The 27,728-nt window shown below is 43.5% G+C and overlaps 1 protein-coding gene across 2 annotated transcripts in view; it reads right to left on the bottom strand.

The window, feature by feature from the left end:
* PEX1 (peroxisomal biogenesis factor 1) overlaps nucleotides 1-27,728 on the bottom strand; it is a 628,515-nt gene that overhangs the window by 484,456 nt on the left and 116,331 nt on the right. For both annotated transcript variants that reach the window (XM_078663649.1, XM_078663648.1), the window contains exon 3: nucleotides 2,232-2,315. In XM_078663649.1, coding sequence (XP_078519775.1) covers nucleotides 2,232-2,315 — 84 coding nt within the window. The remainder of the gene's footprint in view (nucleotides 1-2,231; nucleotides 2,316-27,728) is intronic.

Raw genomic sequence — 27,728 nt, forward strand, 5'->3', positions numbered from 1 at the left:
ACTTATTATGAATTTACTTGAGGTACGGTCAATATTCTGATATGTTGATAAGTGTAGTTATGAATGCTGTAGATAATCATTATTTATTAGATTTCTATTAATGAAATCTTATGTCTAGACTGTTTGTTTCCATTGTACTGGGTCGCAATTGAATGATTATGAATTTTCTAATTTATGTATTTATTGGCAACATCAATATTTCTAACATAATAAGACTCAATTTGTAGTATTAGTTTCTTGAGGCCGCTATAATATCCTCCCTTTGTTATTAGTGGTTGTCATTGATAGGAATTTTCACTCAGCACTTTATAATTTAATAGTTATTCACTATTAGCCCTTTAGTATAAACTAAGGCATTTAACATTATGGGACTGTCTGCAATCAATATAGATGTGTCATTCTGAGATACCAAGTATAGTAAAGATGGTCTAATTGTAATCTGTTACTTTCATTTTGGATTAATTCTAAAAGTAACATTTTGTAGTTATTTTGTATGATGTAAATGACCCGTATATTTAACTGTGTCCCGTTTATGTGGTCTTTTAAGCCTAGTGAACAAAGTGTCACGTGGCTAAAAAATGGTTTCCTTTCAAAATGAACACTGCTGCAAAGCGTTTATCATGTGCTCAAGGTCACGTGAAGTGACCGAAACGCATCATGACTTGCAGCGAGCAATACATAATTTATAACACCAGCAACCATGGAGTCTGTGCCAGTCAATAAGCTCGAGTGGTGGAATGCAGTGGGAATTGTGTTTATTAATTGTGTATTTATTAATTCTCATATTTAATTATTTTATTAACTTTCGGTGGGAACTACGTGAGCATCAAGCATAACTTTTACTTTTAATTTCATAACTTTTACATTTACTTTTCTTCACTGCAGTACTTGCTTTTGCAGGAGCTGAAGGTTTCTTAGCTCCATGAAATAATAATCAGATCACCAGGGTTCATAATATCCTATTGAATCTTTATTCTAACCTTTATAGCATTCAAAGTTGATTTATTATTGCTCTGGAAACCATTGTAACAGAAACCATTGTTGATTTCTAATTTTGCACCCCAGGTTCTGGGAACTCAATCCGCTGATCATTTCTACTGTATACTGTTACATTTATCGAGAGTACAGCATCATGGGTGGGTCTGCATTAACGAGAATCCTGACAGTTTTTACTATTGACTACTAGTATGTGAATGGCTGTTCATATGTAAACAGAATCCACCAGCTGAACATGATCACACCATCTCCACAACTCTTGTACGCACAGGGAAGCACACCACGCGATACCCGAGAAAGGTCTGGCGAGTAATGCACTCATCTAAGATTTCATTCAACAAATGAAGGGGGGGGAGACTGGAAGACGGAATCCCAAAATGTATTGTCTATTTGCAATGCAGAAACATCTACATATGTAATGAGGTAATACTTGATGTATGTATGAGTCACCTGGGGAGATTCTGGCTGATGGTTGAAAAACAAAATAAAAAAAGTAAAAAAAACGAAAAAAGGACCAAAGGATGTACTTCATTCCTGGCCTTGCAACACAATAGCTTTGCCAAACTCCAGTTCCATATTTGACACCATTGAGGTTGTGACTTAGATGTAAGACCGAGAAGTGCACCATTGTGAACTTAAATGAGCAGAGTATGGTACCAACAAGTACCATTAGTGTACCATTGAACAAAGAGTCAGTAAAATGACTACAATACATGTTACTTCGATCAGTATTATGGGAAAGAAAGTGGAGAATAACCTGCGATAAAAGCTGTGTTCAGAGTACCTGACCAAGGTCAAGGCAACGGTGCTATAGCACAAAAATTCACAGAAGGGAGCAATAGTGTGTTTATTATTTTGTTTCCTTGTAAACATATATTTCTTCGTTGTAGATTAAACCCGCACAGCATGCTCCATATGATATTAACTAATTTGCTTGTTTTTCTAGGATGGCTTCACAAAAAGTCTACAAGACATTTTCGACACTAGATAGCATAACATACAAAAAAAATACTAATTAAAATCCAAAATCATTACTAATGCGCTGCGGGTTTCAGAAGTGCTTTAAAATAGGTCTCATCATTAGGAAGAGAGCCATGCTTGTGGTACTTGCCCCCCAATAGTGGCATGCATTACATTTGCAGACAAAAAGCATCATACATGGACACTATTGTTCTAAATGTGTAACTAAATGTGTAACTTTTATATAAACTGTGAATTAAATAAGTTTGCTTTACCAGTATTTCCCAATCGTCAACGGAGAGGGGTTCCACTGTGACCTGCTTACAGGATAATACTTGGAAGCAGGGCTTAATGAATACCTGGTAAAACAAAATTGTAAACACTATGCTTTAAACCCAAATTCAAACGCTTCACATACAATATAAATTTAACCAAAAAACATATCTAGATTATTAGGTCAACTTTTACATGTGTGTGCAAGCTAGCACAAAAACAACCATAAATCAATGTTGAATTTATGTAGAAGTGCACGTGCCAGCACCCCCTGCATCCGTTCTCCTGTCCAGCTTGCCCGCAGTCTGCTACCCTCTGCTGCCCGTCTAACTACTGCCCTGTTTGTGCCTCCTCTGCTCGTTTCTTGCTATATTTGGTCTCTTCTGCCCTTTGTTTTGCATTTTCTGTTTGTGTTTTCTGCTCAGTTTTGCCTTTTTAGGTCAAGCCTATACTGGCAGCGCGCATGCGCTGCTCGCTTTGCGAGGCATGAAGTATTCAGTATGGAGTGGAAGCTCAGTGGAAGCTCTGCTCACTCTCCGCCCATCTTTTTCATTGGCTTAGTTCCTAAAAGCTGCCTTCCGATGGGTTTTTAGGCTTGTTAGTCCCTCCTTATGACGGGCATGTCGTCATTTGTATCCTTCCATGGCTACTGGCCCCTTTACTTCGAGTGTTGGCACAGTATGTTTTATTTATACTGTGAACACTATTTTCTGCCTGTGCCTCCCCCTCCTGATCACCGTGCCTTCTCGCCACCCCCTCCGTTGTTCGTGCCTTCTCGCCCACCCGCACTCCCGTTTGCAATGCAATAGGTCTCGCTTAAATGTGAGTCATATTGCATTGCAAATGCTTGTTGGAAAAAGTGATGAGTTGGTGCATACCCATGGCTCCCAGAAATGAAAGTAAAATGTTTTTTTCCCTGAACATCGTTATGTTTCTCCATGTTTGGTTAGTAAGCATCTGGAAAAAGTGAAACGTTATAAACAGCGTTGTTACGACACAGTTCTCTTTGAGGGGAGTGGCTGGAATAAAATTCTCCATGATGAGGCAGTGTGAAGAACCTATCCAATTGTGAATGCAGAGTTGGAGCCCGAAAAGTGCGAGGAGGGGCGTGCACAAATTCAATGAGACCCCAAATATTGCACGATGCGGGTTCCTGGTCTCAGACGTAACTCTATGCATGACGCACGACAAAGGGCTGTGACTTTGACGTGCTGATCACATGGTGCCACGTCTTTGCTAGGGTTTATTCCTTTAATGGGAACTAGTCACTACCCTTCACTTATTGAAGTTGGTTAGAGTCAAAAGCAAACCAGAGGCAATCTGATTTTTAAAATCTTCCGTCATGAGGTAAGGTCCGCATTCGCGACCCCCTGCTTGATTTGGGACAGTTGTCATAGGCCCTTTCGACACCTGCTGCAGGCGAGACAGCCTGCTGTCTTTCGCAGGTACCGGCTTTTCTATGGGAGAGATGGGTGCCTCCCTGCACAAGTGAACATGTTTAGGGAGTTTTGAGATTCTGGTAGAAGTCGGTGCTACGTGATAGGTTAAGACAGGTGGAAGGCTATAAATTGTGGTGGCAAAGACGCCACAACGACTTACAACTGGGGTGGTTAGAAGGGTTGTGCTTTTTTGTGTGGTGTCTGCAGGGGGTTATGGGGAAGCTTTTGATAGGGTTGTTGCCTGTGGTGATTGCCCGGAGGAAAAGCTGAGAAGCGATGCGGTCTGTTGCGAGACTTAAGGGAGTTGGTGTGTTAAATAGGCTGCCGACACCGCTGCATGTTGTGGGGGCAGCAGGTGGGGCGCAGGGACACGGAGGTTGCAGGGTGCTGGGTGATTTCAGTGAGAGGCAGGGTAGTGACTCTGCTTTGCCCCTCCCCTAACAGCTCAGGCAGCTGAGCTAATTATCTGTGTCCAGGGCAGAGGCAGTGCGGCTCTGCTTCCTGCTGATTCATGCTTTGCAGACATACTGAGGGAGTTGGGCGCAGCCCTGGCCGAGTTCCTGGGGAGCAGGAGGACTGTAGCTCCCCAAGACCCTTAAGTGGAGGACTAGACACCTATTACCTGCCCCCTTTTTTTTTTAAATGCCAGTTCTCAGAATGACTCTTCTCAACATATTTAGAGTAGTGACTGCCTAATAAATCTCAGTAGCTCTGGCTAAACACTTATAAGGTCTCAAAGGCGAGCTCTATTGGCTAAGCCAATGCTTGTTCTACTAATTTTCACAGTTTCCTCAAGATCTGACTTTTCAACTGAGATCTTGCACCCCAGCGCTCAGATACCCCCAGGGGTGGCAGTGCTGGGCTCTACAAATGCGGATTGATTGAGAAGTGACTGGTTGGTCAAATAACTCAATCTTTTTCTTTTACGCGTTGGCCCTTACCTGGGCTATGCTAGTTGCAGTAGTGACTTAGTCAGGATCATTCTTTGGGATACAGAGATGCAGGGAAAGTCAAGCAATGTAAAAGTCAGAATGCTGAGGAGTCCTAGCAGCCAGTGCTCCACAAACTAGATCTACAGTGAAAAGGCGGCTTCAGTAAGCCTCTTTAACTTTGAGGTTAAGGGTAGCACAGCAGTCAAAGCCTAGCTCAAACCAGGTTGTGTGTGCAGAGTCCAGTTGCAGCACAAACATTAGAGCTGCAATAAAAATATGAAAGTCCAGCCAGAGTTGTGTGATAACAAAACATTCTGGTATAGAAAGATACACACAAAAACCACAGTCAAATTGCAGTTACATTTACGAATTAAAACCAAAAGAACGACTGGAATTCGCTAGTCATTGCTAGGTGCACAATTCATAACTCACATTATAATCATACAAACCATAACATGGACAACAAATGCAATACTCAAGAACTCATCCTTACCGAAACAGAAGCAATTACAAATGTAAATTATCCTATAAATGAGATTACATATCTCATTATACTTGCCACTTTGACTGAAACAACTACGAATTTAGCATCATTAATACGTTAAGTTACAAGTTGTTTAAATACATTTTGCTTTATAAATTATTTAGAAGTATAAATATTGTGAGGTTATAAGCATTACTTCTGGTGTACAACTGGGACATGAAGTCAATCTGCAGGCAGCCTATGGCCGTTAGACATGTGTTTGGCTATGCAAATAGGGGTTGGGCAGAGGGGGTGGTCTCCGGCTAGGGCCTGTGTTCAAGTGCAATATCCGGGTCCCTGTGCCAGCTCCCGCCTGCAAAATGTCTCCTGTCCAGGTTGCCCGCAGCCTACTGGTCTCTGCTGCCTTTCTACCTGCTCTTCCTCTGTTTTGCCTGCACACCTCGTTTCTGCTCTGTTTTGCCTTTTCTGTCCTCGGTTTTCTCTTTTTTGGTCGCTTTTCTGCCATCTGTTTTGCCTTTTCAGCTAGTTTTTCTGCTATGTTTTGCATTTCCTGCTCGGTTTCTTCTTTTTTCTTGCTGTTTCCCCCCACCCAGGGCCCCGCCCTCCCCTCAGGACCTGCTTAATGAAGGCTACAGCTCGATCCCATTGAGCAGGTGCTTGTGCCAGCTCCCCCTATGACAGTTCTCCTGTCCAGTTTACCCGCAGTGCGCTACCCTCTGCTGCTGGTCTACCAGCTGCTTTCTACTTTGCTTTTTCTGCCCTCCATTTTGCCTTCACTACTTGTTTTTCTGCCCTCGGTTTTGCCTTTTCTGCCTTTTGTTTTGCCTTTTCAGTTTGTTTTTCTGCCCTCTGTTTTGTCTTTTCTGCTCTTGGTTTTCCTCTTTCCGCTCATTTTTTTCAGTTCTCCGTTTTGCCTTTTCTGCTCATTGTCTACCCTTTACTTTGCCTTTTCTGCAAATCTTTCCCTCTTCCCACCCCCCAGTACACAGGCTTCCCTCCAGAACCTACTTAATGGAGGCTGCAGCTCAACCCCTTAGAGCAGATCTTCTATGCCAGCTCCCCTTGCAACAGTGTTCCTGTCCAGATTGAACGCAGTCCACTACCGCCTGCTGACTGTTTAGCTGCTGCTCTCTGCTTTGCCTTTTCAGCTCTTTTCTCTGCCTTCCATTTTGTCTTCAACACTCGTTTTCTGTCCTCTGTTTATACCCTCTCCTGTTCGTTTTCTGCCCTCCATTTTGGCTTCACTGCTCGTTTTTCTGTCTGTGTTTTGTCCTCTTCTGCCCCTTTTTCTGCCTTTTGTTTTGCCTTTTATGCCCTCTGTTTTGCCCTCTTCTGGTCCTTTCTTACCTCTTTCAAGCAGTTTCTCTACTCCCACCACACAGCGCCCGCGCTCCCCCAGGACCTACTAAGTGGAGGCCACAACACAACACCATTGAGCAGGTCCTAGTGCCAGCGGCCCCTGCGACAGTTCTCATGTCCAGCTTTCTTGCAGTATGCTACATGTCTACTCTGTTGGTGCATCCTCTGCTAGTTTATCTACCCTCTGTTGTACCCTCTTCTGCTTTGTTTTGCCTTTTCTGCTAATTGTTCTGCCCTCTGTTTTGCCTTTTCTGCTCTTTGTTTAGCATTTTATGCACATTTTCTGCTCGGTTTTTCCTTTTCTGCCCTTTACTTTGCTCTTTTCTGCTAGTTTCGCCCAAATTCCCCGCACCCAGTGCCCCGCTATACCTCCAGCACCTACTTAATGGAGGCCGCAGTGCAACCCCATTGAGCAGGTCCTCATGTTCGCTCCCCCTGAACAGTTCTCCTGTCCAGCCTGCCCGCAGTCCACTTCCATCTGCTGCCTGTCTCCCTGCTGCCTTCAGTTTTACCTTAAATGCTCGTTTTACGCCCTTTTCTACTTGTTTTTCTGCCCTCTATTTTGCCCTCTTCAGCTCTGTTTTACCTCTTCCTGCTGCCTTCCCCCTATCCTTCATTTCTATCCCTCTACTTAATCGAGATCGAGTGCGACACCATTGAGCAGGTCTTTGTGCAAGCTCCCTCTCAGACAGTTAGCTGTCCAGCTATCCTGTAGTCCACTACCCTCTTCTGCCTGTGTACTTGCTGCTCTCGGTTGTAGTCTCCTCTGTTAATTTTTCTGCCCTCTTCTGCTCATTTTTGCCTTTTTTGCTCGCTTCTCTGTCCTCAGTTTTGCCTTTTCTCCTCATTTTTCTGCCCTGTTTTGCCTTTTCTGCTAGTTTTTCTGCCCTCCGTTTTGCTTTCCTGCTAATTTTTCTGCCCTCTGGTTTGCCTTTTTCTACTTTTTATGCCCTGTTTTGTCTTTTCTGCTAGTTTTTCTGCCCTCTGCTTGCTTCTTTCTATCATTTGCCATTTTCTGCTCTTTTTTGCCCTCTGTTTTGCCTTTTCTGCTCGCTTGTTGTTCTGCCCAGTTTTGCCTTTTTCGTCTAGTTTCTTTCCTCCTCCTGTCTCCTTAAAACCTCTTGCAGGTGGAGCTGGCATGACAGAGAGCTTGCACCTCAGTGCCTAGATAACCCCAGGGAGTGCGAGTGCTGCGCTCTAAAAATGTTACAAATGTTGATTGATTAATTCAGGTGTGTGTATATTTTTTTTTCAAGCAATTGTATAACCCATAATAAATCACATAAAACATGTAGATGTCAACCCCATTTGAGAACATTGCCACTATTGATGCTGCACATTGGTATTCATGTTCTAGAAATTTACATGAAAGTTCTGCATCAGTAGTATGGCTCCACAGTGTTATGGCCCCACAGTATTTCTGTCCTCAATAAAAGAATCAATTTAAATTCTTGTTTTCTCATCCCCATCACCTCACCTGGGATGGGCCTTTATGGGTTTTATATCACAATACTTTAGTCCTACTAATAAACCCTGATGGAATTCCATAAAGTGACTAGCCATCGGATAACTTGTCACTATTCATGATTGCTCTGATATGTTGTAGAAATCGCACTTTTAGTTTCTTAGTTGCACTTCCCACGTAAAGCTTACCACAGTTACATTCTAAAACATATATCACAAATTCTGTATTGCAAGTTATTCTGTCAGGAATGGTAATTGTTATTCCTTCAAAAGTGTTACATTGTTTTAGATTTTGACCTGTTGGAATGTGGTTTATTAGTTATAACAGGAAGGAACCTACCACTAGAAATAAAATCACAAACACAATAAAAGGTTTGGTCAAGGTCTCAATAAATTATTCCCATGCTCAACCCTTGGTGGCTGGCAACGAGCAGGCAGGCTTAACTTAGGAGACAAGTTTGCAAAGCATTTAAAAACACCAATACATTAATTAAGAAAGACCATACACAATAAAACTCCAACACCAATTTATAAAAATAGGTTATATTTGTATGAACAAATAGGCACCAAAACAACAAACATCCAATGTAGGAAACCAGAGATATGATTTAAGGAATAAACACTTTCAGGTGCTTAAAAACCAATTGCACCAACATGGGATATCTGGTCGTGCTGGACCAGGACAAAGTAAAGGTTTGAGGCCGACCAAGATGAAGCCCTGCTCGGATACATTTAGCGGGAGGCCTCTGTCAAAATTTTACCTTTGCACTTAGAAACGTTTCTAGAAAATGTTCTCTTGATGGTGAGTGGGCCTCTCCAGTAGGGCGGATTCGCAGCAGCTTTATTGACTGGGTCCATGGGTGTGCAGGATGTGGGAGTGAGCCTGTGCTGTTCTAAAGTGCCATTCTCCCTTCAAAGATCAGTCTGGTTACTTCACCCCTATCCGGTCTTTTGCTTCTTGAGCTGCAGTTCTCCACCCACCTGAAATCCTTTGTCTCTCTAGCAGGCCACCTCACACCTCATTAAGACAGCTTGACTAAGGCTGGCCAACCAGGAAAGGGCAGCTGGAAGGCTGAATTTTGGCTCATAGAAATGAAAGTTCTATAACTTCTTTTCTGTAATAGTTAAAACAAATCTAACAGTGGTAAGTGGTTGGCTTTATCATAACTATCCTTTGATGAACCTGAATGAAATTTCTAGCTCACTCCTGACAATATATATACTTAAATCAAATATTCAGATGTTAGGCTACGGAGCTAGTTTTCTCCAATGGGGAAAACATAATTAGCAGTTTTTCCTTTACCAGGGGCTTATAAAACATCTTTCATAAGCCCCTGCTTATAGTTACAAGGCACCTTGCCCTGGAGCACCTAGGTGAGAACTTAGGGGTGACATATGTAAAAAAGAAGGTAGTTTGAAACTCTCGAAGTACCTTTAAATCCAAAGCCGAATTGGCATATACATTTATTCAAAAGGCAGCCTAAAAAGAAGTGCTGCCTTTAAAATGACAGCAGACAACACAGTAGTGCATACTTAAGAACATTACTTTTACTGGGCCTTTCAACGCTTCATGCCCTATTATATACTAGGGACTTACAGATAGGCTGTCCGTACTAATTGTATAGGCCCTAGATCTAGTTAACAGAGCACAGGGCGCAGTCAGTCAGAGTCAGAAAACCATCACCTAGTAATCAAAATGGGAGCAAAATGTGGAGGAACACTATAAACCAGTCCTGATTTCTCACATGACCATATTTGCAAGCTTTGTATGTACTGCACTTTACAAAGCCAATGCCGTACTCTGCTAACCAGTTCCTTTTCTTATTGAGGGTAATAAAAAGTCTGTTAAAATATCACCCAGAGATGCAGTCTACTGATATGGAACCTATGGGTGGGGGCAAATAATACTCTTTACATGTTCATCATGTTCCAAAATATGCCAATTCTTTCTTAGGATCCTGATATCGGATTGGGCCGGATGATGCATTAATATTCTACAGGCATTGTCCTTATTTGTAGGCGTTACTTCGGTTTTCACTGGTTGTGGTCATACTCCTTTAACAAAGATTCCCTCTTCCTTTTTCGAGTTCTTTCCAGTGCATCATCAAGTACACTCTGGGGGTAACCACAATGGATAAATCTGGTTACCATTTTAGCTGCTTCCAATTCCTTCCGCAGAGCATATACTTCATGCTCTTAACATCTGCCCACACGGAATGCTCCATTTTTGTGCCATTGGATGTCCACTGATAGCATGCAACATAGCATTTGAAGCAGTAGCTTTCCTGTTGATCGTCGTTCTTAAAATATTGTTATTGATGTTCAACTCAATACCCAGAAACTCAATAGGTTTCTTACTGTACATCTTCGTGAACTGAATATTCAAATTGCTTTTATTCAATTTCAATATAGAGGTATCCAGGTTTGTTTCCTCACCATCCCATAACATAAAGAGGTAATCAATAAACAGAGTCCAAAATACAACATCTGTCATGAATGGCTCATTTTACTCTGACCAGTTTACCTCCTTCTGCCACCACCCCATGAGTAAATTTGCGTAGGTGGGGGCAAATGAGGTCTCCATGGCAATCCCCTGCTGTTGTAAATATACCTCAATGACAAATAGGAAGACATTGTGAGTAAGACAATATTGCAGCTTTTCCAGTATCATCTGAGGGATTCAATTTGTCGCTCTTTCAACAATAACAACACACAGCTATTCCATCCTCGTAGTTTATGATGTGGGTAATTATACAACATATAGTGTTGTCATAATCTAACTCTGTTTCCATGGGTATCTCATCAATTTGTTTGAGGAAATCAATGGAAACATTTAAGTATGAAGCTGAACTCCGTATATATGATTGACTAAATAAATCTTAAAACCTCAAGGTATTCTCCAAGAGGGATCCTATGGAGCTTAAAATTGGATGACCAGGATGCTTTAAGCATCTTTGTCTATTGTGGGGAGAAGGTAGATGGTCGTCCTTTTTGCATTAGCAGTTCGAGGTAATGATTTTCTTTCACTTCCAAAAGACCACTGATCAAACATTTATCCAACAGTGCATGATATCTTATCCCTTATAGGAGATCTATGCTGAGACTTTTATAGCTAAATATATATTCTCTTCCCCTTCTGATCTATTCTGAAATCTTTGCTAAGTGTGAAAGTACAACTTCTTAGAGGAAATGAGAAAACAGCTTTATAGATAAAACCATGTAGGTTTATTAAGATCCAAGAATTGCGACCTCATCCAGCATCAACTCCTGCAACTGCCAGTTGCTTACATTCTACCCCACAACACATTCCACATTCTACTTTAAACATTCTAGCAACACAGAGATAGTTCTTGTTCTAATATGTTCTAATACAAGAACACTACACCACCTCGCTCCTTAACAATGAAAAGAGAAAACATTAAAAACAACTTTGAGAAAAATAAACACTATGAATAAAAACCAAAATTAAACAAAGTCTAGTGAGACCTAACATTTTTCTTTTAGTGAAATCTGCTCTAAAATTTTTTGTTAAAATAAGCTCAGAATATCAAAACAGAATTAAACAAAGTCTTTGAATCTAGTAGGATGCTGAACAGCCCTACGAGGTCTAATATTTTCTTGAGTAGAAATCAGATCAGAATCTCTTGTTATTTCCCCGGGTTGACACTTTGCTACCCTGTTTAAATTCCAGACCTTACGATTGCTAATTTTCACAGCATTCTTAAAAACTTTAATTACCCTGTAGGGAATGCTACATTTTGACTTGGATTTCCCGGAAACGAGGAGATTTTATTTTTACCCAGTCTCCCACAGAGACCCGTGTGTGCTTCACAGCTTTCCTTTGATCATACCATTTCTTCCTTTTTTCTTTTATTAGAGACTCTTTTTCTTTCCATCCTGTCACACTATCAGCATTACCATCTACTAACAACCTCTTCGTAGAGACCCATGAAGGATACACCTCAATATTAGCTAGTCTCTTCTTGAACAGGCGAAAAGGCGAAACACCCGTCGAGGAGTGAGGACTGAATCTGTACACCCTAACTTCAACATTGCTAACTCCCAGTCAGTACCACTTGCAACAGCTTGTTGTACAGCTTCTTTCAAGACTTTCACAAATCTTTTAACAACTCCATTGCTCTCCAGATGATAAAGAGCCGCCTTCTTGTGTTTGATTCCCCTGGAGGCCAAATACTCTTCAAAAACAACAGAGGTGAACTGTACACCATTATCCGAAAGTAAGCTCACTGGAAAACCTTCTCTTTCAAACAGACTATCTAGAAATTCAATTACCACTGAGGATTCAATTGAATTTACCATTTTAATCTCAGGCCAGCGTGAGTACATATGCAAACAAACCAGAACATATGTTTCACATGACCTTAATTTAATCGGCCCTAGAATATCAATAGCAATGTCCAGCCAAGGACCATTAGGCTGCTCTCTCAAAACCATGGGTTGCGTTCTACACTTCAAGACTATCACTGCAAGCACACTCTGAACAATTTCTGACTTCCCTTTCAATCCAGACATCCATAGCAGGCCACCAATACGCCTCTCTTACCCCTTCCTTAGTTTTAACTATCCCCATGTGACTTGCATGAGCACTTTAAAGCAATTTATCCCATAAACTGTGAGGAGGAATTAATCTGCTACCTCTTAAAAGAACACCATCCACAAACGACATATCATCCTTGACTTGCCAAAAACCAATTAACTCATCATCACAACTCTTTTTTTCACACCAACCCTCTGATGTCAATTTGATTACTTTCTGTAGAAGTTCATCTTCCACTAAAGCTTTTTTCCAATCCTCCTCAGATACAATACTATCACTTATCAAGCAAACATCAATCTCTTCTTCAAATTCTTCACCACCAAACTGATCACACTCAACAGTTTCTTCACGTTCAGTATCTAGTCTTGATAAACAATCTGCGAGTGTGTTAGAGACCCCTGGGACATAGGAAACAACAAAGTCAAATTCTTGTACAGCAACCACCCATTTACGTATTTGATGAGATACAAAATCAATCCCTTTCTTCGCAAAAATTTCTTTCAAGGGCTTATGGTCTGTTAGAACTTGGAACTTGTTTCCCCAAAGAAATTTGCATAGTTTTCGAATGGACCAATAGATGGCGAGAGCCTCCCTTTCTACAACAGAGTTGTTAAACTCCCCTCCTCTCAAAGGCCTGGACATAAACAATACAACATTCTCTTTATCTCCTGATTTTTTAAAAAGAACTACGCCTAAACCTTTGGAGCTTGCATCAGTCATTAAATAAGAATCCTTTTTTGGATCAAAACTACTAAGATCTTGAGCATGATTGAGGCACTTATTCAGATTTTCAAATTCTTCATTACAAACATTTGACCATATAAAGTCACAACTTTTTTTTTAAAAGCTCACGTAAGTGTCTAGTCACCCCTGCAAAATTTGGCACAAACTTATGATAAAATTCGGCCATATCCAAGAACTTTACAAGTTCTTCTTTGTTCTGCGGAGCCCTGAGTTTACAAATTGCATCTACTAAGGAGGCTTTTGGTTTAATTCCATTTCCTGAAACTAAATGACCTAGATATTCAATTTCAGGAACATCAAATTTGCATTTATCAGCTCGTAAAGTTAAACCAGCTTCACTCAACCTTGTTAACACTTCCCTCATTCTACCATCATGTTCTTCAGAATTCACTCCAAAGACGAAAACATCATCTTGGTAAATTTTTATCCCCTCGATGTCCTTCAAAACACGTTCCATAAGCCTTTGAAACACTGAAGCGGCAGAAATTAATTCAAAGGGCATTCTCAAAAATATAAACGTGCCATAGGGCGTGATAAATGCAGTCAAATTTTGAGAGGAAGGTTGCAACTGACCTGATGGTAGGCCGAAGAGAGGTCAAGAGATGAAAAGTGCTTCCCCCTCCAAGAGAACACAACTTCTCACTAATATTTGGCAAAGGATAATGATCTGTAACGACAGCTTTATTTAGTTCCCTCAAGTCAACACAAAGCCTGGCCTCACCGTTGGCCTTGCGGGCCATGACTATGGGAGAAAGCCACTCCGTACCTTCAACTTCTTCGATTATTCCATTGACCATTAGTTTGTCCAGTTCAGCCTTCATACTCTCTTTGGCTAATAGGGGAACATTACGAACTTTTGCTACCTTAGGAAGTGAACCTGGTTTGATCTTTATCTCATGCATATAATGCTTAAGACAGCCTATTATTTTTTTTTTTAAAACATCAGGGAACTCTTTTACCCAATCTCTATAGCCTGCTGCAACATGACAGACAGAAGGTAATTCTTTTAGACACACAGATGGATTTTGATTAGGGTCGAGTAAACATATAAATCACGTTGATGGAACCAACTCAAAAGTGAGTCACCCTTCATAGAAATATATATTTTCCCAGGGACAATCCTTCCATTAAAATCAATTGTTTCCCAGAACCAACCAAGAAGATCAATGATTTCTCCACTATAACCCCTTGGTCTTATGTCAGGCTTCATTAAAATGACCTTACCCAACAAATATTGATAACAATTTTTTGGGGAAATTAAAGTCACTTTTGCCCCAGAGTCGAATAGCATGTTGACTGGTGCATCATTTATAAGAAACATATCTATGGGTCCTCCAGAACCTTTAATTTGACAAATTTCATTTTCATCAATATTATCCTCGAACAAATATACTTCCCTAATTTTCTTTTGATCCTTTTTTGACCTGCAACATCTTGTAAAGTGACCTTTGCGACCACATGAATTACACATGGCCTTCCATCCAGGACAATCCTTAAAGTTAGCTGCGTGTCCTGAGTTGCCACACCTGAAACATTTTAATTGAACATTTTTCAAACCACTAGATTCAGAATCATGTCTAAATGGTTGGAAACTCTTTGAGCTAGTGTCCGAGCTACTTTGTCCTTTAAACTTTGTAGCATCATGTTTATTTTTATCTTTATCACTGTCAATTTTCATTACTGAGTTATGACCTTTATCAAGAGAGGAATCTTTATCTTTTTGAATTGTTTCGAGACAAACTTTTGAATGTTCATAGATCTTTGCAGTAGTGACTACCTTTTGTAAAGAGGGATTATCCTTCTGCCATAAGTTATCTCTAGCTTTATCAATGCTACATCCCAACAACATCTGGTCTCTGAGACGTTCCTCGAGAGAAGCACCAAAGCTACATGTAGAGGCTAGTTTACGTAGTTCTGTAATACACTGTTCAGCAGTTTCTTCACGTTTTTGCATTTGTCTTCCAAAGTGGTATCTTTCAAGTACCGTACTCAGTTTGGGTAAGTAGTGTAAATCCGGGGGCGTGGCTACGCAGGCGAACGCAATGGCCGCCTGATTGTAGAGCTCCGCCGAGCGGGAGAGGACCGGGCCGTTCACGTGAGATCCGGCACTGCGCTGGGGTCGGGAAATGCCTGACACCGACCCCTAACACTACCTGATACAGCTGACCGAGTTTGGTGGCCGGGGGACGGCGAGAACGGGCGGAACAGCGGAAGGGTGCTGAGGCCGCTGTGCCTCGCGGGACGTTACTCTGCAGCGCCGGAGCGCCTGGTGAGTCTTTTTGGTGGCCTCTTCGTTGTCCCCCTCGGCCTTGGGGTCGCTGTTGGGCTCTCCCGGGCCCGCTGCTTTACCCCGGTGGTCTCCGCTGGTGGAGGGGCGGTCCCTCGGTACGCGACCGGCTCTTGCGGCCTGGTCCGGCCTTGGGAGCCGGGCCTCGATTTTCGGAGACTGCCTGGGGCGTGCGGCGGCGGGCGGGGGGAGCGGGCGGCGGGCTCCGGGGTTGGGTGGTGGGAGACGGGGGGTGCGACTGACGAGCTCTGAGGCGCTCTTGGGAGGCTACGCATCGCTGCACTCGGTGGGGGCTCGTCACCTTTGCCCCCACCGCTAACGCGCACCCCAGACTCGCGTCTGTCCCCCAGAAGGCCCAGGAACTACACGCTCTCCTGCGCACATGCTGCTGCCACTGGCCACCACTGCCACACGTCTATGAACACTTGCAAGTCCAGCTCTGGCTGCATGACCTGTGTGGCTTTGTCCACTTTTGCTTCTGGTGTCACGTTGTCCTGAGTGCCTGGTCCCCCTACTACGCTGCCATTTGCTGCCAGTCTTGACGGAGTCCTGGTCCTCCCGGCTGCTGCTGTGTGATCGACGCGGCCATCTTCTGACCCTACTTCCTACGAGGGACCTATAACGCTTTGCTCCAGACGGGGTGGCCACCCCGACATAGAGGCCCCCTGGTACTGCGCGACGCGGCCTTGGCGTCTCTGAGGCCCCTGCGGTGCGGGCCAGCCCTACAGCGAGGAGATATAGGGGGCCCCTGATCCATTGGTCCCGGCCTGAACGCCTTGCTGCCGGGGCGTCCTGGGACTGTGTTCGACACTCTGACTGGTTGCAGCTGTCTCTGGGTCCTGCGGTGCTAGTGACCTGCCCGCCACCATTTCCAACATGGTAAAGAAAGATGCCACCCAGAAGAGGCTTACCTTTGGTACGGCGTCCCTCCGTCCGACTGCGGTTTCGCCTACATCTGCTGCGGACACCGGGGGCCAGGCGGCGGCGAAAGACACCGCTGGTATGGTCGCTGAGATGATGGGTGAGATGCGTGCTCGATTCAAGGCCTTGGACTCTCGCTTCGATACCCTCGAAAAGAAAATGGCGGACATGGGCGCGACGATTCAACTGCACGATAGGCGCCTGGATTTGGCTGAATCCAGAGTCTCCGACATCGAAGATGGGGCTGCGTCGACGCTGAAAAGATTGGAGCGCGTGGAAAAGATCCTTAAAGACGTCGCCATTAAGAACGAAGATTTGGAAGCGCGCAGTAGGCGCAATAATATTCGAATAATTGGTGTGGCGGAGACGACGGCTACCGGACGCTTTGACACTTTTGTGGAACATCTCCTAATCGAACTTTTTGGTCGAGACACGTTCACAGCTGGCTTCGTAGTGGAGCGCGCACATAGATCGCTGGGCCCCCGGCCTAATCCTGGACTGCCGCCCCGACCCATTATAGCCAGAATCATGAACTTCAGGGACAGGGACGCGGCGCTGAAGGCTGCCAGAGAGGCGGGCGAGGTTAGGTGGCAGGGAGATGTGCTTTCGTTCTACCCTGACTTCACAATCATGGTCCAAGATGCGCGCCGTAAGTACACTGGTGTCAAGGCTGCTTTGCGCAAACTGGGGTTGCGGTACGGGATGCTGTACCCTGCCAGGCTCAGAGTGGACGTGGATGGCAAGTTTCGCATTTTTGACTCCCCTGCGGAGGCACAGGACTTTTGTCGAACCTACAAAAACAGGGGGTCGCCTCGAAACTCAGGCGATGCCCAAAGATCTCCGCCACACACGGACTCGCAGGCTAGTGCTGACCTTTTTGCTGAAAGCGGACAGGGTTGACTTGTTTCCACACTGTTTTTTCCATGACAGGCCATTTACTTCAGTACTACGCATCTCATGATGTTGCTAATTTTTGCAGTGTTTTACATACTTGTTGAGAATTTAATGTTGCCCCGGTTGCGGTTCTCGCATGGCGGAGCGTTGCCAACCCCCATGGCACGAGCCGTACTGTACTTTTCTCTTGCTTTGTCTTTATTTTTCAGGTACACTACTGGACATCTGTTTTTGTCTGTTGATAATGGTTTTCTTCTTCGGGGTGGGAATAGCCTCCTAGGGCTTAAGGAGTGGCTGGGTGGGGGGAGGTTGGGGGGGGTTGTTTTATGCTATGGTTCTAATGCTTGTGGAAATGCACTGTTTTTCTCTGTGAATGATGCCTGTTTTGCGGGAGGGGGGCGGCGGTTCTGCACACACATGTTTTACCATGATTCTTTCGGGTTTGAATGGCTAAGGTAGGGCAGCGGTCTGGTCCTTCTAGACTTACCCTCATGTCTTGGAATGTCCGAGGTTTAAATGACACGAGAAAGGGACGGCAGGTTTTAAACTACGCAGCGCGACATGGGGTGGATGTGTTGTTTTTGCAGGAGACGCACTTGGTGAGGTCTGACTCCTCCTCCTTTGCAAAAAGCTGGGGCATGCACAGGTTTTTCTCTAGCTATAGCAGATACGCGAGGGGGGTGGCGATACTGATACATAGGCGCGTCCCATTTTTGCACTCAGACAGTATATTTGATGAGGGTGGTAGATATGTTATAGTTACAGGGATACTTCTTGGCTTCAAGATCACCTTTGTTGGGGTATACGGTCCCAATTCAGATTCCCCTGCTTTCTTCCAGAGTCTCCAGGATGCTCTGCTACGATTGGACACTGATATGTTAGTGATAGGGGGTGACTTTAACCCGTTGATGACCCCTGCCAGAGACAGTACTTCCTCTTCCCCTGATAGTAAGCCCCGCTCACGCGCTGTGCTGGCAGATATGTGCACGCACTACCCACTAATTGACATCGAGGCACGTTTACACTCTAACACGCCTGCCTATACCCATCACTCTGGATATCACAACACTAGTACCAGAATCGACTATTGGCTTCTTTCCCCAGGGGTGGCCGGCTGGGTGGGGGATCATTCGACACTCCCACGCACACTGTCTGATCACTCTCCCATTGTGCTGACACTCCTGGTTCCCAGACTGGGAGGATATGAGAAACAATGGCGCTTTCCTGGCAAGGCGTTAGCTGATCCGGTCTTCAAAGAAGACGTTCGTACTGCAATTGAGGAGTATTTTGAGCTCAACGAGGGCACAGTGGACACTTGGGCTACATTGTGGGAGGGCTTCAAGGCCACTATTAGAGGGGTTTGCATCAATAAACACGTAGGGGCCTTGCGCGAGATCCGTGCCTCCCTGACACGTATCGAGGCTGACATTGCCAAGCTGGACGTGGACGCGCTCACAGACGCAGACGGTAAGATAGAGGCGAGAAGGCTGGAACTGCTGCAGGAGTTCAGAGACACAGCGGACCGGGAACTGACATATCTCTGCGCACAACACTCAGCTAGACAATACGGAGAGGGAGATAGGCCTGGCAAGCTCTTGGCCCAATTGCTCCGTCCTCCCCGCCAGGCTTCATACATCTCTGACATGGTGGATGACCTGGGTGTTCGTCATCAGACCACCCCTGCCATTTGCGATGCCTTCCTATCCTACTACAAAGAATTGTACACCTCCACTCTGACTGCTGACTGTCGCGACCCAGGCCCCTATATCAATGAGATCTCTATGGTATTCCTGGAAAAGCATATGCAAGAATTTCTGGCGATGCCTATCGACCCGGACTGCGTGGTGGAAGCCATTGATGCATTGAAGGGCTCCTCGGCGCCGGGTCTAGATGGCTTTTCGGCCGTCTTTTATAAAGAGTACAAGGAGGAACTGGTACCGCGCCTGATTGAGGTGTATGCGGAGGCGCTCGAAACGGGGAGTCTGCCTCCCACGCTACGGGAAGCAGTCATCATTTTACTTCCTAAGCCGGGACGGGACCCCGCGAGGTTTGGCTCGTATAGGCCCCTTTCCCTACTCAATCTTGACTACAAGATTTTGGCGAAAGTTCTTGCAACACGACTGTCTTTACTTATGGAATCTATCATTTCACCGGCCCAGTCTGGATTCGTCCCCCATAGATCCACCTCTTTTAATCTACGGACGCTGTTTTCTGTGCTCCACAGAATAGATCCAGATACGCCGGCGGCTGCGGTGTTCTTGGATGCCGAGAAGGCTTTTGACTCCCTGGAGTGGTCGTTTTTTCTGTCAGTCATGAACCGAATGGGCATGCCGTCGATGTTCGTCTGCACGGTTGAGTTGCTTTATACCGCACCTAGAGCGCGACTGCGCCTTAATGGCACGCTCTCTGATAGCTTCCCTCTTTCCCGGGGAACCAGACAGGGTTGCCCCCTGTCCCCCCTACTATATATTCTGGCCATGGACCCTTTGGTACGACACTTTCAGGAGCGCCACCTACACCGCGGGCTCCAGTTTCGGACGGGTCCGGTACTCATCTCCCTCTATGCAGATGATACCATTCTATACGTCAGATCTCCGGAGACCAATCTGACGCCCTTGCTGCTAGAGGTGACGCGCTTTGGGGAGTACTCCGGCCTTCGTATTAATTGGCACAAATCCGACATCTTTCCACTCACCCCCTCCACTACCCGCTGGGAGTGTCCGTTCCCACTTGAGTGGATTGCTGATTCGGTGTAATATCTGGGTATCCACATTCATCTGGACACGGTGTCCATAATTCGTCTGAATTACGGCCGGGCGTTGGACTTTCTGGAGGATAATATAACGCGCTGGATTCGCCTCCCTCTATCGATGGCTGGCCGTATCGCCATAATCAAAATGATTATACTTCCCCGGTTTCTATATTTATTTAACAACATACCGATCCCGCTCACTCAAATCTTCTTTACCCAACTCCGGTCTCTGTTGCTGCGATTGGTATGGGGAGACAAGAACCCGAGAGTCTCGTGGCGCATCCTGACACTGCCTTATGAAAGAGGTGGCTTTGGAGTGCCAGACTTTTATCTTTACTACCTAGTCGCGCAATGCGCCTATGCACATCCTTGGTTCCATCCAGACGCTCGGATCCCATATCTAAGGCCTGAAGCGGACTTGGTACTACCGCTTGCCCTCCATTCAATATTGCCCAAAGGCTTACCCCGAGACCCGCTAGACATACAGACGGTGTCCACTACATCGTGGGCTTGGATGCAACTACGTAGACTGCTCCAGTTAGACGTGTTGTACTCTCCGGCTCTTCCACTACCGAACCCACACTGGCTCCCCATCACCGCGGAGACAGTGGTCCGCAAAACGTTGTCCAAATACCAGCTCGCCACAATAGGAGACCTATTCCCAGACGGACATGTTTTTTCGTTGTCCGAGGATCCGCGTTTCACGGACCGGACGTTTATGGATTCCTTTGTCCTGACCAGAGTGCGATCCATGCTTAGAGCGCAGTTTTCCTCGTTCCCACTACCGCCAGATGACATGGCTGCGCTTACTTTCCTACTCCAGTCACAAACAGGAGCCCATATGGTTTCCAGGTTGTATGGACTCTGTATGGCGGCCCTTCCTGCTTCGGACGCGAGGGTCCGTGCGGCTTGGGAAGCTGATCTGGGTGTTCCTATCACGGACGTCCAATGGACTGCCTGTTGCCGCGCCACTAAGGAGGTATCCGTCAACAGTAGACATAAGCTGATACATTTTAAATTTTTGAGGCGCCTATACTTCACGCCAGCGCTGGCCCACAAAATCGACCCAGCCAGACCTCATAATTGCCCTAAATGCAGAGCCCCACATGCCGATTTTGCGCATCTTACATGGACTTGTCCAAAACTACACAACTACTGGCTACAGGTACACTGCATCTTGGGCGACATTTTAGAGTGCGAACTGCAGCCCAGGCCAGAATTTGCGCTGCTTGGTTATGTCGTTGAGTTCCCCCGTGCCACGCGGAAACTTGCTGCCATAGGTTTCTTGCTGGCGAAACGGGAAATAGCTTTACTCTGGGGGTCCAGAAGAATCCCCGATTCCAAGACATGGTTGCGTAGCCTTGCCCAATGCAATACCAATAGTGTGGAATACTCCACGCAGGTCCCAACTGCTTCACGCCCGATAGACATCTGGGGCCCATATCGACAGTATGTTAGCAAGATAACGCGAGATACACACTCCCAAGCTGCTAGTTCTATTGTCCCGGAAGGGGTGGGCTAGATGGTTCTAGTGGGACATACGAGCGCTGACTATTGCGTTCTGAAGGGCTTGGCGTGTACACACTGTTGGAAAGGGGTAGACGTAGCTGCTGGTTCTGAGATGTGTGCTGGTTGGGTACAGGTTGTTTTCCTCCTCCGTATCATTGCCTGCTTTGCCCCGTTTGGACACGTTGCATTAACCAAGTCTTTTCATTTGTCGCCCCATCAACCCTCGTCTGCCTATGCCAATATTGCTGCCACCTTGCTCATGATAGATGTGTTGCTTGTCGCTCTCTCTGTCGCGAAGGCTCATTCATTTTCGTTATGTTTGGAAAAGGTTATATCTCTTTGTATCAACTTTTCACACGTGAGCTTTTCATTACGATCTAGAAAACGGAAAATCAGAGTTCTAGAGTGTTTTGCGATGCTTGTAATATTGTTGGTCTCGTCCTTCACTTACTTATCTTGTATAATGACCACTTACGTTTTCATTGTAATCAGTTTACTGTGTGATTGTATGCTTGCACGGACCAATCTGATGCTAATAAAGAGATTTAAAAAAAAAAAAAAAAAAAAAGTAGTGTAAATCCAGTTTCTTTATTGAGACTTCAAATTCATTGAGACCTGTTGAGTCACCATCTGATAAATTCGGGAAGATGTTCAAAAACTTCTTGTCCCTCTGGTCCTAAGCAATGCATCAAAAGAGAAGTTTTCCTCTCAGCACTGAGAGATGTTCCACACAGACGGGCATAATGATTAAATACCTTTTTCCATTTCAACCAGGGTATGGCAGGTTCACCAGGTGTGGACAAGAAAAACGTGGGAGCAGGTACATTTTACATAGTGAATCTTATGACAAATAATTAAAAAAAAGAAAACAAAATAATAAAAAATAAAAAAACGTTGGATAAATATGACTATTTAAATTGAATGAAGTGGTGTATTGAAAATTTTAAATAAAACAGAAGGTAAATCACTCTTCATTAAAATATTAATATATGTGGCAAAGTGGTTAATTTGATATAGTAAATGACAGATATGAACACATTAACATAAACCTTCTTTAAATGGAACTGAAGATACAAATATATGGCAAAGTGGTTCATTAAATATAGTAAATGAAATATGTAAACACTTCATGTAGGAGGGACAATACTTTTCTTGAACTATAGAAAGAATGCGGGGTTTGTTAAAAAGATGTGCGCATCATCGATTAAGGATTAGTATAATATTGAAAATTTCAACACGGAGAGAAAATCAGTTCATTTAAGGTGTGCGCATCACCGTATCAGCAATGTGCGTTATCAGGGAAGACTTTCTTAAATCATTAGGAGTGCAAAACGGAGAGAAAAGCACTTCTTTAAAGGTGTGCGCATCAACGTCTCAGCAATGCGCGTTACTAGGAAACCTAGTACGTGTTGAAAGCAACCAGATCCAAAATGGCTGCTACGTCACGTGATCAGGTAATAGCGCTGAGCTTTCAGAAGCGTCGGCGTAGCATTGAGAAGTGAAAGAACAAAGATGAAGTCTCCGGATTCCAAAGAAACATATACACGAGTGCTGTGCGCGAGTCAGTCGCGTGAGAAGAACACGAGCAAGTCACGTGGAGATACGGCAGTTTTAAATATTAAGGGGCATATAAACTTTGTACAAGTACTCACGTTGGACCCAGATCGACAAACCTTCAAGGGTCAAGCGGTCCGCCAGCTCTTGGAAAGAAGGCTCACGCTGATCACAGGAAGCAATTTGTAGAAACTTGAAGAAGGAAGATAAGGTAGGATTGAGGTGTTGAGGTCGCTCTTGCACACGTAGAAAGTTCCAAGCGTCGCCAAATGTGAAAGTACAACTTCTTAGAGGAAATGAGAAAACAGCTTTATAGATAAAACCATGTAGGTTTATTAAGATCCAAGAATTGCGACCACATCCAGCATCAACTCCTGCATCTGCCAGTTGCTTACATTCTACCCCACAACACATTCCACATTCTACTTTAAACATTCTAGCAACATAGAGACAGTTCTTGTTCTAATATGTTCTAATACAAGAACACTACACTAAGACTTCTTTTATGGTGGAAGTCCGCTTCCTCTTCTTCTTCATATAGAATTAGTCGCTAATAACTTTTGATGAAGGCTCGAATAATTCTTTTGGAATTAAGACTTTGTTATTAGTGACGAGTTTTGACAGTTTAGAAAAACGGATAGTTGATAAATAAACACCTTAGCGGGTTAATAGGTTTCCCCGCGCTATGAATGGCGTTACTTTTGTTCGTAGTGAAACGTGGATGAGATACATTGTAGGTATATTATTTGTTTACTTAAATAAAATATTCTACGTAATGGCATTAATAAGAATTACCAATGGCGGTAGGTTGTTGCCCCACGACTAGACATGATCCTTTCTTTTATGTACGACCATGTATTACTCCAAGATGGTGGATGATATACAGTAAAAGTAAATCGGTCTATGAAATACAGTGAAAGTTGGGTAGTAAACTAATTGAATGATGCCGTATGAGTTACAGAATATGATCGATGTCTCTAAACAACTTTATAGATATACAATGACAAATAGGGTATGATAAATTTGAATAAGATGACTATTACTAGTCCAAGATGGCGGACGATACACGGTTAACCCTCTGCACGAAACATAGCCAGGACTTGAAAGGAAGCTAAATTAGTGGTGCTGCGATAACTTCAAAATAGGATAAATTAACTATACTATACATATGAAGAATCATCATTTTCAATATTATTTTTGCCTCTACTTGCCAAACAAACATGTTTCAATATGGTGTCTATACTGGTCATATATAAATACGTAGAACAAAGATGGCGCTAGAGTAGGACACGAGATGGGAGACGTGTGGATTTAGATACTGGACTGTGGTGAGTGAGAATTTAGCGACTGCGGATTCTTGCTGTAAGACGTATTATAGACGGACTTATGTAAGTTAACTTACGTGATGAACGGCATCTTTATGTTTTCATTTTTAGATCACGTACTCGTGAATCGGGAATTTACGATGGTTTGCTTTCCCGGGAAGCATTTTGGAGCAATAAGAGATGGTGAGATTACGGATTACATAATGTCTATTAAAAGGTCTAACCAGTGGTTGTTACTGACTGACAGGAGTCGTGATCAGTTTGTATAAAAGGGTAGTTTTGTCTTTAACTTTCAAAGGGTTTATTTGAATGGAGATACATTAGGAGGAACAGTTACAAGTGATTATTATGATTTAAGAAAGTGCCATTGAAGAACAGTACGGAAATGCCTTTCGTAGTTTCCTTTAAATCAAATTAGGTTGATGGATGCTTTACAAAGAATAGCATTTGAAGGGAGTTTATGGATTAATCGGTGGTGATCATTTGAATTGACCAGAGATTTAAGAATCTGCGTTTGAGGAATGTTTATCGTTATGTTTACTTTTTTATGTGTACATTGCTTATCAATAGGACTTTAATGTTAAGATGATTAATCAGGATAATTTTGGACTTTGAATATGGATACAAGTTTATAGGTATATGATTTCATTATTACAGACTGCATTAGGAGTGCCTTTTTGAGGATGAGTGCAATTTGAATACATCAAGGTTACCGACGTTGAAGGTGATTTGCATAGAGAACATTTAACTTTCTGCAAACTCTTGGGTTTCTCTTGCACTTGGGTGAAGAATCTAATATTTGGAATTGACAGCCTTACTTTACTCTATTGCACTAATGCTGAATTGGTACTTTGATTTTCTGTTATTCACTAGACTTTCTCTCCGATTTGTTTAAGGAGAAGACAACAGTATAAGATTATTATGATATTGTTAATAGGGTATTTTCCTTATGATTGTTTTTTGTTGTTTTTGGTTTGCAGCCCTGATGAAGTCAAGAATGCAATAGACTTGCATGACGAAACACGTGTTTGCTGCACTGGATAATTGTACATAATAAGAGGCTGCTCGGGAAATTGTACATATTAAGAAATACGTTGATTTACTGGAAATTGTACATATTGGGAACCAAGTTGTGGATTTGTGAAACATAACAAGAATCTTCGGCTGTACTGACAAAGGAACATTTGATCTTCCAGCACTAGGCTGCACTGGATAATTGTACATAATAAAAGGCTGCAATGGGAATTTGTACATATTGAGAAAGACGTTGACTTACTGGAAATTGTACATATTGGGAACCAAGTTGTGGATTTGTGAAACATAACGAGAATCTTCGGCTGTATACTGACAAAGGAACATTTGGTCTTTCAGCACTAAGTAATAAACTACTGAATATTGAACTTTGTACATAAGAACATCTTTGTGCTCAGGGAGGAATTGTATTTTGTATATTGATGTACTCATATGTATGGGTATAAGTAGGGTTGCTGGGTAACCAACCTTTTCCCCACTTTTTGGAGCACTGCTAATTACTTGTCTGATCTGTTACTCATACCCGAATTGTAAGTAGAGCGCCCTGGCATATACCTGGTTACCTTGAGTGTTTGTGACCAATAGGAATAATGTAGCTTGAGTTGCACGATTTGAAAAGCAATACCCTCAACCTCTCAATCAGTGGAGAGTAGAACATAACTGAACAAGCAGTAAGGAAGGTCTTAAAGTGTTTTACTGATTAGCACTATCATGAATATCCACGTAATGTTTGTGAAAGCTTCAAAAACTAAATACACTGCCTTCAAATAAAGAAGGATGATGTGCTTTAAGCGCAGATAGAGGTCTTTGTTTTGTGCACTTTAGCAAATGCTTCCTCCACACATTCAGAGATTATTTTCTAGTTATGATTACCTGACTGGGGTTGTGAAATGTTCTGCTTAGTGAAAGACTGTGTAGGTTTCGCTTTTGGAACCTGTGCTTCACACTGGGCTGCATCAACACTAGCCTCTCCTGACTCCTTCCGTTGGTACTATTGCCTTGACGAGCATTATTGAAGTGGGCGCATATGTTATCTGGCACTGGGCCCTAAGGCAATACAAGACTTCATACCCAGAAGTTTATTTTCCTCACAATCAGATACTGTGATGTCTCGTAAAGAAGAATCAATGTCTGTAATGCCAGAGTCCGTCCTATTGTGGGGTAATCTGTTTCCTGTCCTAAACGAATAGTCACAACCAAAATAAATTGCAGTTATAGAGATTATAAGTGTAATGTTTTTATATGGGTAATGAATCCTAACCCTGCATCAACATTGTTGTAAGTAGCTTTCACACTTGTGGACCAAATTCCCTTTGATCACCGAGTCATCCAGGACGGGTGCACATGAACACCCTTGAAGGTAGTATGTGAGACAGCAGTGAAGATCTGATTGTTTGGTAGGCTATATTTTTCCAGAACACAATTTTCTAATTCGTTCCAAAAAGCCACTCCAAAATTGAGTTACCTCTTCTTTACATGATGCTTCCATCAGAAGTCGTTTTGGAGGTAGGAACTGTGCGACAATGCACACTTTTGTGGAAATTCATCCTCTAAGTGCTTTTGGATACTATGTACGAGGCAAAGGTCAGTTCTGTTTTTGCATTAGCATGAAAGATAGTAGAAAGAGTTGGGTACCTTTCTTCGCACAACTGGAGGGACACGGTTTTCTAGGCAGATCCTTTTTTCTAACACAATCTGGATTTGGGGTTTAATCTTCTTTCCGTTGCCGACCTGTGCCTTGATCGTGATCCTCATTTAGAGATCTGTTGGCATCCTGATGTCGATCTTTATTTAAATCACAAAAGAGCAACTGACACATACAGAGGTCACAGTTGGGAGACGCCCCAATGCTAGGAGGCCCTATGGACCTTAATAATATCTTTCACTATTCAAAGTAGGACATTAATTCAAAGATTTGAAAGGTATGGTCTCACCGCCCTCTCCCTCCGGGTGCCAGGCTTCATCATAGGTCATCCTAACACGCCACTGCCTTCTTAGGTGGCTGGTCGGCTTCAGAAATAAATAATTGGGAGTATATATGGATGAGGGTTGGGGTGCAATCCAGAAAAAAAATGAAGATTAATAATCCCAGGAGCCCTCACTAAGGAGTTGCCTTTATTTGATGGATGAAGAGGAGATGATTAAAAAAAAACATCGGGAGATACCTAGGTGTCATCATCACTCCTGCATCTATTACAACAAGTTTCACCCAATTGGCCTCAATGGGGTCCGCATCTTGCTTTAT

The sequence above is a fragment of the Lissotriton helveticus genome, chromosome 10 (genome assembly GCF_964261635.1).
Source record: "Lissotriton helveticus chromosome 10, aLisHel1.1, whole genome shotgun sequence".
Taxonomy (NCBI): Eukaryota; Metazoa; Chordata; class Amphibia; order Caudata; family Salamandridae; genus Lissotriton; species Lissotriton helveticus.